This window comes from Amblyomma americanum, chromosome 1 (genome assembly GCF_052857255.1).
Source record: "Amblyomma americanum isolate KBUSLIRL-KWMA chromosome 1, ASM5285725v1, whole genome shotgun sequence".
In the NCBI taxonomy this organism is placed as follows: Eukaryota; Metazoa; Arthropoda; class Arachnida; order Ixodida; family Ixodidae; genus Amblyomma; species Amblyomma americanum.
In genome coordinates this window covers 404,882,794-404,895,917 of record NC_135497.1, presented here as the reverse complement: position 1 = coordinate 404,895,917, position 13,124 = coordinate 404,882,794, and the positions used below count along the sequence as shown (strand labels likewise).

The 13,124-nt window shown below is 44.9% G+C and overlaps 1 protein-coding gene across 2 annotated transcripts; it reads right to left on the bottom strand.

The window, feature by feature from the left end:
- Positions 1-6,350: 6,350 nt before the first annotated feature.
- On the bottom strand, positions 6,351-10,266 carry LOC144102563 (uncharacterized). Of its 2 annotated transcripts, XM_077635810.1 has the most exons (3): positions 10,214-10,266; positions 9,799-10,109; positions 6,351-6,699 (listed from the first exon to the last, which is right to left on the bottom strand). In XM_077635810.1, exons 2-3 carry the CDS (start codon positions 9,991-9,993, stop codon positions 6,694-6,696), a joined length of 201 nt encoding a protein of 66 aa, XP_077491936.1. In that variant the 5' UTR covers positions 9,994-10,109; positions 10,214-10,266; the 3' UTR covers positions 6,351-6,693. The 2 variants fall into 2 exon arrangements, with proteins under 2 accessions (XP_077491936.1, XP_077491930.1); XM_077635804.1 differs by lacking the exon at positions 10,214-10,266 and having other exon boundaries at positions 9,799-10,175.
- Positions 10,267-13,124: the final 2,858 nt, after the last annotated feature.

The window sequence follows — 13,124 nt, the reverse complement described above, 5'->3', positions numbered from 1 at the left end:
AAAACACATATGACCCGTGACCGCCTTGAAGGAACGAAGCTAGAGAGGAGTGGGAGCCTCGCGGTTGACAAATTTGCCACCAGATGGTGGACACGTGGGCCTGCTATTTGAAGGGATAACTTTTTTCCTTGCACTGCTTACGCAACGGAGGCTCCGCAGCACCTGCTTAGCGTAGGGCGGCCGGACGCCAGGCCCACCTCTGCTTGAAGGGTAGGGAGGAAGCGCCAGATCCATGTTTACAAATGGATATATGTGTTTAGCAAACATGTCTCCTATTATAGCTTTTGGACCATGACCTAGTTTTGATTCAAAGAAACTTGCGGATTAAATATTCGTAACGCTCTACAAAGCAGTCTCAGCCATCCGAAAGCTCCGTATTTATTTCCATTACATATTCCCCCCATTATTTCGTAACCAAGAGTCGCTGCTGTTCACTTGACGCAACCTCTTTTTTCAGCTATAAGATTGCCAAATTTTCTATTGCCAATTTAAAGGTTGAGGTCGCGATTTCAGAGGCCAAGTGTGCGCTGGTAATTGAAGTTCGTTTTATGGTTCGTAGATTATATATGAGTCGAAATGAAATGTAAACATTTACAGAGCTCACATGAAATATGCTGCCCATGTAGAAATAACGGGAACTGGAGCTATGCGTTAGTTTCAGCTGATGTGTATTGTTCAAGAAGTTTCACTCGGGTGCATTAGGACTGCTGCTCAGCTGCTTATAATTCACAACGGAAGATGTGATCCTGTTCATAAATTTGCCACATTTTTTAGTACGGTTCGTTTTTGGTGCACCCAAGCCGCAAATGCAACTTCCGTCGCGATAGCCCTTGTACACAATTACTCTTTTTACCCCATGTTTACTTGAAGGCAGTGAGCAGTTGCTGCTGAACTCGGTGACTTGGGTCTGTACAGCCATGACAAATAATAATAACCAGCCAAACTAATCCCACTAGATTACAAAGATCACTATTCTTTATCTAATTATTCCGGTCCTGTGCCAGGCGCGGGCTATTTATCCCCAAAAACTGCCTAATATAATCCGCCGTCCTTACCTTCTGCCGCAGTCTGCACTTGATATCTAGTCCGTTACACTTAGGCCATCGGTTATCTTGCATTCGCATTAGGATTTCCGCCATTGTACATTTCTGGATTTCGACTATCATACCGTAAATTTGAGTCAGCACAGTGACCCACTCTTTTGCTTTCTGTTAATGTTACGCCTTTCATTTTTCACTCCTTAGCTAACTCTATGACCTGAGTTTAGGTTCAACCCTATTCGTTAGCTTCCAGATTTCTTCCCCATAAATTCCTGTACCGGTAAGATGCACTTCTTATATACTTCCTTCATGAGGGATGCAGGTAAGCTGCCATTCATTACCTGAGAGTTCCTGCCGAGTAAACTGCACCGTATTCCTATTCTCGTAATTTCGCATCGTGCTTCAGATCTGCGGTCACCAGCCCCTAAATTAGGTGTATACCTTTACTACCCTGACGCTTTGCTTCCTTTCGTTAACTGCAGCGCCCTTCCGAGGCTGATGAACATTGATTTCAGCATATTAATGTTGACCCACCCTTTCTCATTTCTTGTTTGCTGCCAGGCACCATCATTCATCTCGTAATTTACTTATTGGAGTCGTGCCATCAGCGAATCGAGTATTGCTAAGCTATTCTTCATTAACCTCAATACTCACCATTTTTCAGATGTATTTCAAAGCGTGACGATCTTCTTGATTCAGATTTAATTTTCAGAAGTGCGTTTCATGTAGCTTTTTAAAGAGAGCGATAATATGAATCCAATCCCGATTTTCATAAAAATTTGCCAACTCCAAGTTTATAGAGAACGTTTCCAGCCGCACTTAAAACAAAGGTATGCTTCGATGCACACTGGTGCCCTCGCCTTGGAACTGTCATATGCATTCAATAAACGGGACGACATAGCTTTCCAGAACACTTTTTATAGCTGACGCATTAAACGGGCAAGAGAGGCAAGATTTATTCGTTAGCTATTCAATTCAATTTTATTACTGCTGTTGCTTTTCAAGCACAACCACTCAAGAGCTCTTCAGGTAGTAAAGAATGAAAATTAATAAATGAAACACACATAATACATACACGTTCATACACAATTCATCCCTTGGGGCGCTGAAATAAAAGTCGGCGAAAGCGGGCATTCGAATGGAGGTATCATTGGACTGCTCCCGCAGCGCATTTGGTTCGCGGCATGGCTCCTTAGGATTCTCCCCGAGGAGAGAGGGGTAAAAATGTCGTATCTTCGGCGTCCACTCCTCTTGGGCGTTGTCCAGCGAGTCGGTAGAGTCGATGCTGAAGCACATAAGGATCACGCTTGCGTCCGGACAGGAACGCCTCCACTGCTGATCACTAGCTGCCATCATGCCCCGATGTTTGGCACAATTCAAGCTCAACTTTTTTACCGATGACGTTGACATCTGAGACAATGTGATCACGGACGGTTTACTTGAATAATTCAGGAAACTGATCGCTACTGAAAACTACCAGAGGACGCCCTTTCGGGCAGGCACCGTCAACAGATTTCTGTCCCGGATCGCCGCCTGCAGTGGCCGTTATTACAGAGAGGAACACGAGCGGCACTGAGGGGCTCGGGTTTGAGGCTGAAATTCTGAACCGACAGGCGTGTTCTGAGCGCTCCACGATGGCGCCAGGAGTGAAGAAGCATGCGTTGGGTATGCTGCTTGCGAAGTGTCCTTCGCTGCATGCTGGTGAAAAAGCGCACTGTTCCCTGGACTCTCCAAGACGCATTCCAGGAGGTTATCCTGAATAAAAAAATGAATTTTAGGCAGACTAAAGACATTTAAGAAAATATTGATGTAACCATTTAAATGTTACCATTCAACGGACATATTTTATTCCAGGTGACATATACCACTCTCATGGCAATTTTCTTCCACGTGAGTAACAAAATGTGCTCTTTGTTTGGGGTTCACCAAGATTTCATACATCACGTGAGGCTGGAAATTTCAAGCTGCATTAGTCCCACCTCTCCTCGCTTGTTGGTATTGAATCCAGAAGAGTCCAACAGTCGGTTTCGGTGATCCCTTCTGGCATGCACAATACTTGTGCTCCTTACCTCGAGAGCCTACATTAAGGCGCCCGTCGTTTCTACAACGCGTAATAAGAATCAGAATACATGCTGATTTCCGTGATGTCACCAAAGTTCTCCAAGCCTAGGTTCATCCTAAATTACAGATTCGGCGCTGTAGTTTTGAAATCGTTCCTAGGCCTTCAAACAGGAAGAATAAATTTTATATATTTGGTTAATATCTGGCTCTTTCAGGGCTGCATACTACCAAGTGGTGCTTCTGTGAAGCTTTGGAAAACTACCTACATAAACTTTTAAATATCTCTACAAATAAGGTACCGCCTTTGTCAAAAATATAGAGCGCAAGGAGTTTCCTTCCAATTCGTGTAGGGATGCTCTTGAGTAATTTTCACAGACCTACGCATGCGAGGGTTCAGGACCTAAATTATGTCTGCCATTGTGAGATTGAGACTACATAATTTGCAAGAGGTGTGGCGCTGCGGGGCTCAGAAGCACATCTTGGGGTGAGCACTTTTGACAAAGACTGTATAACGCCTGGAAACGGGAAACAATTCTTTCTCTTTCTCGGCTTCTCTAGAAGATTTCTCTAGAAAAGAGGAGCTCTGTTCTGTGCAGACGCTTTTGAAAGATCTGAAAGATTAATCAAGATCTCCGGCGTACCCCGCATATTTAATTTGTTCCAGAACGCTACAAGGAATCCACTACGTACTAGAGTGAAAGTTATGTTTTCAGTGCGTAAAAAGATGACACTGTTTTGAGACAATGTTAGCTATGACAAGAAAACCAAGATACTGCGGAGGTGGTTTCGTATTACCGGTAATATTTAGAGCGCAGCTCTTAGACACCAGTTGCTGGGGTTGAACGGCGTCGGAATGGTAACGAGCTGCGCGAAAACAGGAGCAAGGCGGAATATAAATTTACCGCGATAGCGAAGAGAACACAATAATAAAAGGAAAAAAGAAAGGTGCATCTACAGCCAAGAGAACGTGAGGTGGAAACCAGAGGACGAAGGGACGGCGAGAGTGATGGAATATGGCATGCTCTGTTTCCGGCGGCTGCTGAGAAACACGCCGACCGCAGACTAAGCCACTGCCAAACGCCGTCGCCGTTTGCCTGAGCGCATTCTGTGTACGTCTTTCCATGGTTAAAATACTTCACCCGTGTTTCTCAAATTTCATCGCAATCGTCCGATTAGTTTCTTCATGCGGCCGGTGTTAAATTGGGCAAACGAAAAGATGCCTGGCGGAACGACTGTACAATGTTAGCAGTGCCGTAACTGGTCATCTGCGCATCTGCTTCGGAGGCTCCGGTTGTTAAATTCGGAACAACACTTCCAAAAAAAACGACCACGGAAATCACCTAGCGTAGGGAAGAAGGGAAGGCGAAAAATGAGATTTCACTCAGGAAAATGCACCGCTTCTTGTAGTACGGTTAATAATATAGAAGAAATGAAATATAGATAATTCCGGTTTGTCATGTGCTATATTTATTTTTACATGAGTAACCTTCGGAAATTTCTTTGAGTTCCTGGAGTTTAGAGACTACGCAAATAACGGGGGTCATTTCTCATTGGCAGAAAGCCATAATTTGATCTGCATGCTGCTTTGCTATTCTGCCATCTCTTCTCGCGTTGTTTCTTCGCTCTAGCCTATTCCCTTCCATCTGTATCAAAAGAGGAGAAAAAATATGCAAATCTCGGGGTAGCTGTCATTTCATGGTTTTCGATATCTAAAGCTTCGAGATGAGATCACATTTTTCATTGCAAAATATTGCTATATTATAAATTATCATATTTTGCCGCCCAATGCGTTTTCCGGAGTTAAAATTAATATTGAGGACGTAACTTCACAAGCTTTAATGCTTGATGCAAGAATTGTACCTACAATACTAATGTTATACTACTTGCCGCGATGATGGTTTGCTGTTGCTTGAATGTAAGCAATCTTTCGAGGACAAGTAAATTAAGGCTAATATAATCTGATGTAGTGTTTTCATTTGGGCTAGTTGTTTCATTCTCAAGCACGCATTCTCCATCAATTTACACAGCCCGAACGGTTTGCTTCTGAATCGCGTATTAAGGCTATTGTAGGAGGCGTATATGTCTTTGGCATCAGAGGGCACTGGAGGAAAGCTCATAGAATTGCAGACGATCCTCTCATATTCAAGGCCTTTACAACGCCCCGTGTGTAAATCGAGTCCCAATACAGGGCCGAGAAGGCAACCTGGTGAGCTGTATACTTGCGACAAAGGCGGTACGTATTTCGATCAAAAGGAACGAGTCCAAAGCAGATAGGGGCCTTATGCGTGATGTGCTTTCGCATTCGTTCCCTCTTCTGTCGCCGTCTTTATGCGGCAAGATATGTTTTGTGCAAGAATAAATATCAGGTGGTAATTGTGACAGCTGTAACTGGAAAGCTTAAGCTTGGGGACATTTTGAAATGTCTTATGATATTAGATGTTCTGTTGGAAAGGCATAGCTTCCGCATAACAGAACTGAATTGCTTTATGCGCCCTTTTTTGCGTGCTAGAATTATTTTTGATTTGTGTGCAATTTTGCGATAACAAAAAAATCAACATTTGGAAGGAAAAAATTGTTTTCTTCCTGATATATTACGCACTTGCCTTCATATTTATTTCTAAGTCATCGGCCACATGCGCTTCCTGTTTTCCTAAGAAAATGGGGTCGTTAATAATCATACAGCCATATCAGGATTTCAGAGTTTTGATTGAGATTAGCTGTCGTTAAAATTTTCCAATTTATTACACAGGATATGTGGACTAAACAAGTGCTGATCATTGCTCGAAAAAGCTTCCAATTTAGTGGAATTATGTATTAACCTGGTTCAGTTTAATAGTTAACAAGCCGGTTCGAGCAAGCTAAATGAGCCAGCCTTGTAATGTTAGCATTCCTACAGCATTTCATTTTCCTTTACCCCCGGGCAGTTCGCGAGAAAATTTGATCTGCTAAAATGTCAGAATGATGTTCCAGTCCTTTCAAGGACCTAAATAATCGAAAACACTCAGTCAGTGGTGCCAACATTTGGATTGCACAACGCGTATGCACGACGGAACAGCCTTATATGCTCTGATTTACAGCAAATGTCACGCGTAGAAAACCAAATAACCTTGACTTTTTATTCATATCATTGTATTTAAACCTGACCGCTAATCAATTTTAGTGTCTATTAGAACAGCAGGCTGACCACAGGGCCTGCCTACACTTTCCAAGGTCACTAGGAATCAATCAGCGCTAAAAGACACACCACTAATCCACGCGTGTCCGAAAAGTACATCTTTGTAGGAGCAAGTCGTCCCAAATTCGCAGCGCATACAGGACGAAGCTCGCCAGGACGCTGCTTTCGTCCGTCAGCGCACACACCGCCGAGAAGGGTCCGCATCGAAGATCCAGCAGAGCAGTGCGAGAAGCGCATTTTCACTCGTCGCGCACCTTGCAGGCAGCCCAACGGCCATCAAGTTGCGGCGGCTGGGAGAGCGCGTCATGGCGACACTGGTGTATCGTGACCCTGGCGAACACTTGCGTCTTATGGGTCGGACTTACCCAGTCTACCATGAGTCTTCGTAGCGTCAGTGACGCGTCGCCCCCTGAAGCTTCAGACCTGCGTATAAGAACCGCCTATTCGAAAGTTCAAGACACCATGGGCGCGAGCCGTTGCTGCCACGGCCGCACATCGGATTGGCAGTGTGCTCAGGTGACTCACATCCGGGGCTTCGCCTAATTGTTGTTGTAGTTGTTGCCTCAGAAGCGATTGCGCATACTCCTTCCTTTTGTTAATTTTCTTTTTTTTTAACGGCCGCAACCGTTATTGGCGCGAGAATAGGAGAAAGAAGAACACGAACAAGCATTCGTTCGTGCAACCGGCAGATCTCCTTGTTAACTGTGCTCGGAAATCTTGCACATTGCATGGCGCATTTCTCTGTTTGTGTTTTAATATTTCCCCCAAATTTTCGTTTCAGTGCGATTTCTTTGCTTTGCATGTTCTAAAAATTTTACGACGGTTGCGGCCAATGCTCTCACGCTACATTATCCAAAATTTTCACTTTTTATTATTTACATCTCTGGCGATTTTCGTGCTACAGCAACAGCAGCAACGCCAACGCTACACCGAAAGGTACGTATGATATAACTCCTCGGTTCAGGGCCCAAGAAAAGAAGTGATATCTTAAGTGTTTTTTTCAGTTTTCTTTTCAAATGCATTGTTTCGTTTAGTTTATGGTGCTTAGCGTCCAAAACTGACTCAGGCTATAAGCATAGAGAAAGAAAAACAGAGAGGACACTCGGAAGAAACTGGCCTGAACATTACTTCATCACTACTCAAGCGTATAGTATTCCCGCAGAAAGCCAGAGGACGCAAACGCAAAAATAAATGTTCTTTTATAAAAGCATACAAACTTCTTGTTGCTAAATAATTATTTTATGCCTGTGCGCCACGGCTTTAACATATATATGAACATGCAATTTATTGAAAAACGTTCCGGAGTTTTGTTTTTTTCGACACCTGAATGTGGGCTTCGGCTGTGTCAGTGTTGCTGCATAGAGAGAGAATCTTCGGTCTCTTGTGTACAACTCCTCAAGTTTAAATGTTAGAAAGTGCTTTGCACAAAGGTGTAGTACATTCTTCAAAGAACCAGAACACTTAATTACCTTGGAAACATTTCCATTACCTTTAAAACGTATTGCGATTCATAGCTCATGTGCATGCTTTTAATCTGAAGTATTTACGGGTGAACTGTGGGTAATTGGTGGAGGTAGCTTGATCGCTATGTGCGCTTCAGCTCAAGTCACACAAAATCAAGGTCACGGTTTTACCCCCATACATTATTTGTCCAACTACTGGAGAAGGGATCCACTACATACCGAAATGAACGTTGTGGTCTCCCTGCGTAAAAAGTAGGCAATTTTTTTAGATTTTGCTAAGCATCGCAAGAACAGCAAGATTCTGCGCAGTTGGTTATGAATATCCGACAACTTAAACACCCGCTGCTATGGTTGAGCGGCTTCGGCTTTGTAACAGGCTGTGCGAACAAGGAGCAACGTTTATGATGAAAGTTCGCTGATAGCGAAGAGGACACGAGAATAAACGAAAAAAAGAAAGCTGCACCTAGAGCCATGAGAACGCGAGGAGGAATCCGAAGGACTGGAGTACGAATAGAGCGGTTGTTTATGGCATGCTTAGTTTCCGGCGCCTCCTTAGAAAGACGCAGCCCGCTGTAATTTCATAAGCTGTTATGTTCGGTGTATGATTTGTGCTGACAAAAGGAATGTTACTAAACCCCGCGATGATCATTTCTTATAGCATGAATGTAAGTAACCATTGGACGAGGAGTAAATTAAGCACAATACAAATTGGTGTGACGTTTTTTTTAGACTAGTTGTTTCATTCTGACTTCAGCAGCCTGTAGCTAAATACACAGCCTTAACAGTTTTCATCCAAGTCCCGTAGTGGTGCTAATCTAACCTCGTACAAGTCATTGGACTCAGAGGTTACTGGCGAACAGCTTAGGAAATTGCAGATGTTCTCATAATCGAAACATATAAACCACCCACGTCGCAATCCCAGCCATACTACAGGGTCGAGAAGAAACCTGGAAGCTGTATGTTTTATGGGAAAGACGGAACGTATTTCACACAAAAGGAATGAGGTCAAGCCAAACAGGAACTGCATGCCTGTATTGCAAATAACTTTCGTCGTTTCGTCTGTCCCAGTCATTCTGCGGCAAGGTACTTGAATCCAGGAATGACATGTAAAACTGTTAATTGTGACAACCATAACTAAATGTCTTAACGTTGCTGAAAATTTAAAAGGTCAGCTTATATTGAGGAGTGTGTTGTAAAGAAATATCTTCTTGATAACTCTATTGAGAAGCTCTATACCGGATTTCCTTACGTGCCACTGTCATGTTCATTTTTTTTCCACGTTGCGATAAAAAGAATATCACGAGCCTCTCCAAAGAAAATATATTTTCTTGGAGATATATTACGCACCTACCTTCGGCTTTATTTCGGAGTCACTGGTCCAAATGCCTTTCTGATTTGGTAAAAAATTGACGCCGTTAATAATCACGCAGTCATATTAAGTTTTCAGACTGTTGATTCAGTTATGCTATTGTTAATTTAAAAGGAATAAACAACGCGATGAAACAAGGACGCATTAAGAAACGGCACACATGAGCGCTCTCTCATAACTGAAATGTTAGTCTGTTGAAAAGATGTGTAAATAATGCTAATAATGCTAATTAATAACGATAATTCTATCTGCCGGTCCCGTACACTGGCCTTTTTGTATCAAACCGGTTCAAACAGGCTATATGAGCCAGCCTTTGCTAATCAAGATTCCTGTATCATTTCAACTGTCCGCGGGCAGTCGTCGAGAATCATTTATTCTCCTTAAACTTAAGGATGATGTTCCAGTCCTTTCAATGTAAGTGTATAATTTTAGGTAATAGGAAACCCTCAGCAAGCAGTGTCAACATTCGAATTGCATGGCAGCGTATGCACGATGTTACATCCTTAAACGCTCTGTCATACATCGAAATCATGGTCAAAAATGCAAATAACCTTGTCTTTTTCTTCTTATCCTTGTACAGGAACGCGCCCGCTAATCAATTTCCAGCGACCATAACCACTTCAGGTTTATCACAGGTCAAACCGAAGCGATAAAAGCCTCAGAAATAATCCAGGCGTGTCTGACGCGTACCTGTTTGTAGGAGCAAGTCGTCTCAAACTCGCAGCGCATCAGGCCGAAGCTCGTCAGGACGCTGATTTCGTCCATCAGCGCACAAACCGCGGCAGAGGAGTCCGCATCGAGGATCCAGCAGAGCAGCCTAAACAGCATCTTGGTGGAGTGGAGCCCAACGCCCACCATGTAGCGGCGGCTGAGCGAGAACTGCATGGCGACTCGAGTGTCTCGCGGCTGAGCCGAACCCTTGCGCGTAATGGTCGGGCTTATCCAGTCCGGGTAGATTTGTCGTAGCGCCAGTGACGCGTCGTCTCCCTTCAGCTTCAGACCTGCGGATAAGAAGCACCTATTCGAAAGAGTGGTAGACGTCATGGGCGACAGCCATTGCTGCCACGGACGCGAATCGGACTGGTAGTGTGTTCACGTTACTCACATTCGGGGCTGCGCCTATTACTGTTGATGATCTTTTTCTTTCAAGGCCACAATCATTATTGGAGCGAGAAGTGAAGAAGGACGAAAAACACGAACACTAATTCGTTATTACAACCTTGAGATTCCGGTGTTAACTGTGCTCAAAATCATTTATTCAGTGTCGCGCTTTTCTGTGTTTTTGTTTTATCAAACGAAATCCATTCTGTGTCGTTCCTGTTTCAGTAAGTTTTTCTCCTTCATTTCACCCTCGTTTATATACGCATAATTGGAGATTTTTCCTTGCGATCACTTCAATAATTCCCTCCGGAATTCCTCACCAAACTCCGCCCAGTACTTCTTCATCGGCATGTGCCATATCTTAAGAGGCATTCAACAACCACAAGAGCACCAGCGTGAGTGACAGCCTTTCCAGCTTGTGTGAACGGATCTGTTCTGAACTACTGCTTCGAGATATTGATTTATTAAGCAATGCCCAAACACGACCGCGGCGTATTTGGCCGCGCTTAGCCTTGGTGTCAAAGCAGAAGAGCTGAGTCACGGTTGTGTTCAGCGTCGCATCCCGTGTGTATTGATCAGTTTACAAACAATGAAGGCGCTATGTGCATGAAATTGCAACCTAAACAATTTATGATTGCGGAGAAATCGGTCACCCGCAAGCAGAAGAAAGCTATTGTTCACCGCCTTTCGAAGCCCAGGTTAACCGAGGAGGGGGAAACCGCAAAGTGAACCGCACACTAGACATGAGCAGAGAGTGGCTGCTGCCGATATTTTGAGGGCGACAAACCACCCTAAGTGTCTCTCAGACGCACGCGGGCGAACGGAATGATGCGCCAGGCTAACACAGATACAGCAAGAAAGAATCTCATGGGACTAGATTTCGCGCTTAGAAAATGCCTTAAATCTCTCGGTCATGGAGACTTACCAACAAATTTTATTTCATTCATTTCTATAATGTGCGCACTGCCGCTGTGTTTTTTGGCTAGTACAGGAGGATGTAATCAGGCAGTTGAGACAGAGATTGGGCGGGTTACAGGAAGAAAAAGCTCTGGCCTGTCTCCCACCATTGGCATGTGCCATTCTTTCAAAGCAACAACAACAAATTAAAGGGTGGCTCAAGGTTACACTAACCATTACTGGATTCTTTCATTTACCCGCCTTTTCAAGGTGGCTTACTGGTATTGCAGTTCTGAGGGCGACTAGCAGCACCTCCAACGCAGCCATCAGTTTTGATTGGCTCAGGTGAATAAGCGGGGTCGGCAGTCTTTACCCCGGATACAGCTGCTGTACAGATCGCTCTCGGCCGCCAGCATTTCCTCACAACTTATCCCCACGAGACAATAATTAGACTTTGTTAAAGCGGCAGAAAAATTAAGTAAGATGTAAGACGCTCAACACACCCAGGTTAAACTGGATACGCTCGAAATACGCACCCAGGCCGTGGAGGTCAGTAATATCGTTTTTCTAATCGCCATGCCTTTTTAAGTAGTGATATTTAAGGCTCGGTCATTTGTGCGCCACGCTACAATTCGCACCTGTCGCAGTTAAAGTTTCAGCTTGGTGCAAGTAAACCGACTAAGCCCTGGCACTGCGTGCAGCGAAGTTGCACGCCTTCCTGTAAAGGCCTTGCAGGCCTTTCTGTCATCGCTGGACGCCGCTGCCGCCATTGCCAGTAGGGACTGCAAGCCGGACTACAGCCATGGCATTGTGCAGCAGGCGCGAGCTATTGTTTGGCCGCCCACAAAGATGGCGGAAGCGACCGTCATTCGGCCGTCAATGGCAAAAACGGGGTCAGCCAGAAACTGGCTGAAAAAGAAAGCATTCTTGCGCCGTGGAACAATTCTTCGCAGAGAGCAACATGGTTTCTGCCCGTGAATACAGAGGAAATGACGCACTGAAGAAAAGTATGCCAAACTAGCTCCAAATGGATTTCGCAGTCTCTCCTTTGGCGGTGTCTGAGCCGTGAGAAGCTCACCGGTTTTCGGGGGCTGCTGCTGCAGTCCGACGCATCGGCTTGCACGACCTTGAAGTCTCAGACACGTTAGGATTATACACCACCTTCGCCATCAATGCACTTAGCGGAACCTGCCCCTTTAAAATGGCTTGCCCAGCATCACACCATCTGGAAGACACCAGATGTAGGCGGGCAACCGCGGCGACTCAAGTTGAGGAGTATACCGCTCTTCCATCATGGGACACACTTATCCTCACTCACTCACTCACTCACTCACTCACTCACTCACTCACTCACTCACTCCTCTGACAGAGGAATCATTCATGAGGGGCACAACACGGTATGTTTTAAGCTGGTGCGTGGCAATGACAAAGCTATTACAGCTAAAAAATAAGAGATCTAAAAAGAAACCGACACCCACACAAAAAGCTTTGTCAACAAATAGAACGTTTATCAAATCAGAACGTATACACCAACAATCTATAACGCAATTGTCCGAAATACCGAACATCTCAAAAACCCCAAAAACCATAAACGCACAGCACACGAGCCAAATTCGGCCACGGAAATTATTAGGCTTGCCAAAGCTTCTCGGAAGACCAGTGGGGCACAAGCAGAGTACGCACATACTCGTCGTGGATCGTAAATGTCAGTTTGCAGCGCGTGTAACGTGCATGACGTCATTACTGTCCCAGTGTTGAGCAGCCACGGCAGTACCGACAGCCACGAGCGACGCCAGAAACTTCGCACGCTCTGATTGTGCCATCACCATCTTCTGTCCCAGCTGCCTTCACTGGGTCATGAATGGGCGGCCGCAGGGCGTCCAGGGTAGCTTCGCCCAAGGCGACCGCTAATGGCATCACACACATCCTGGTCATGCCTGCGCCAGAAGCTGCTTGGCCAGAACCGTCGGGACCGTCAGGATAATCAGGATGAGCGTCTCCGGAGTCCTTCGAGCTCC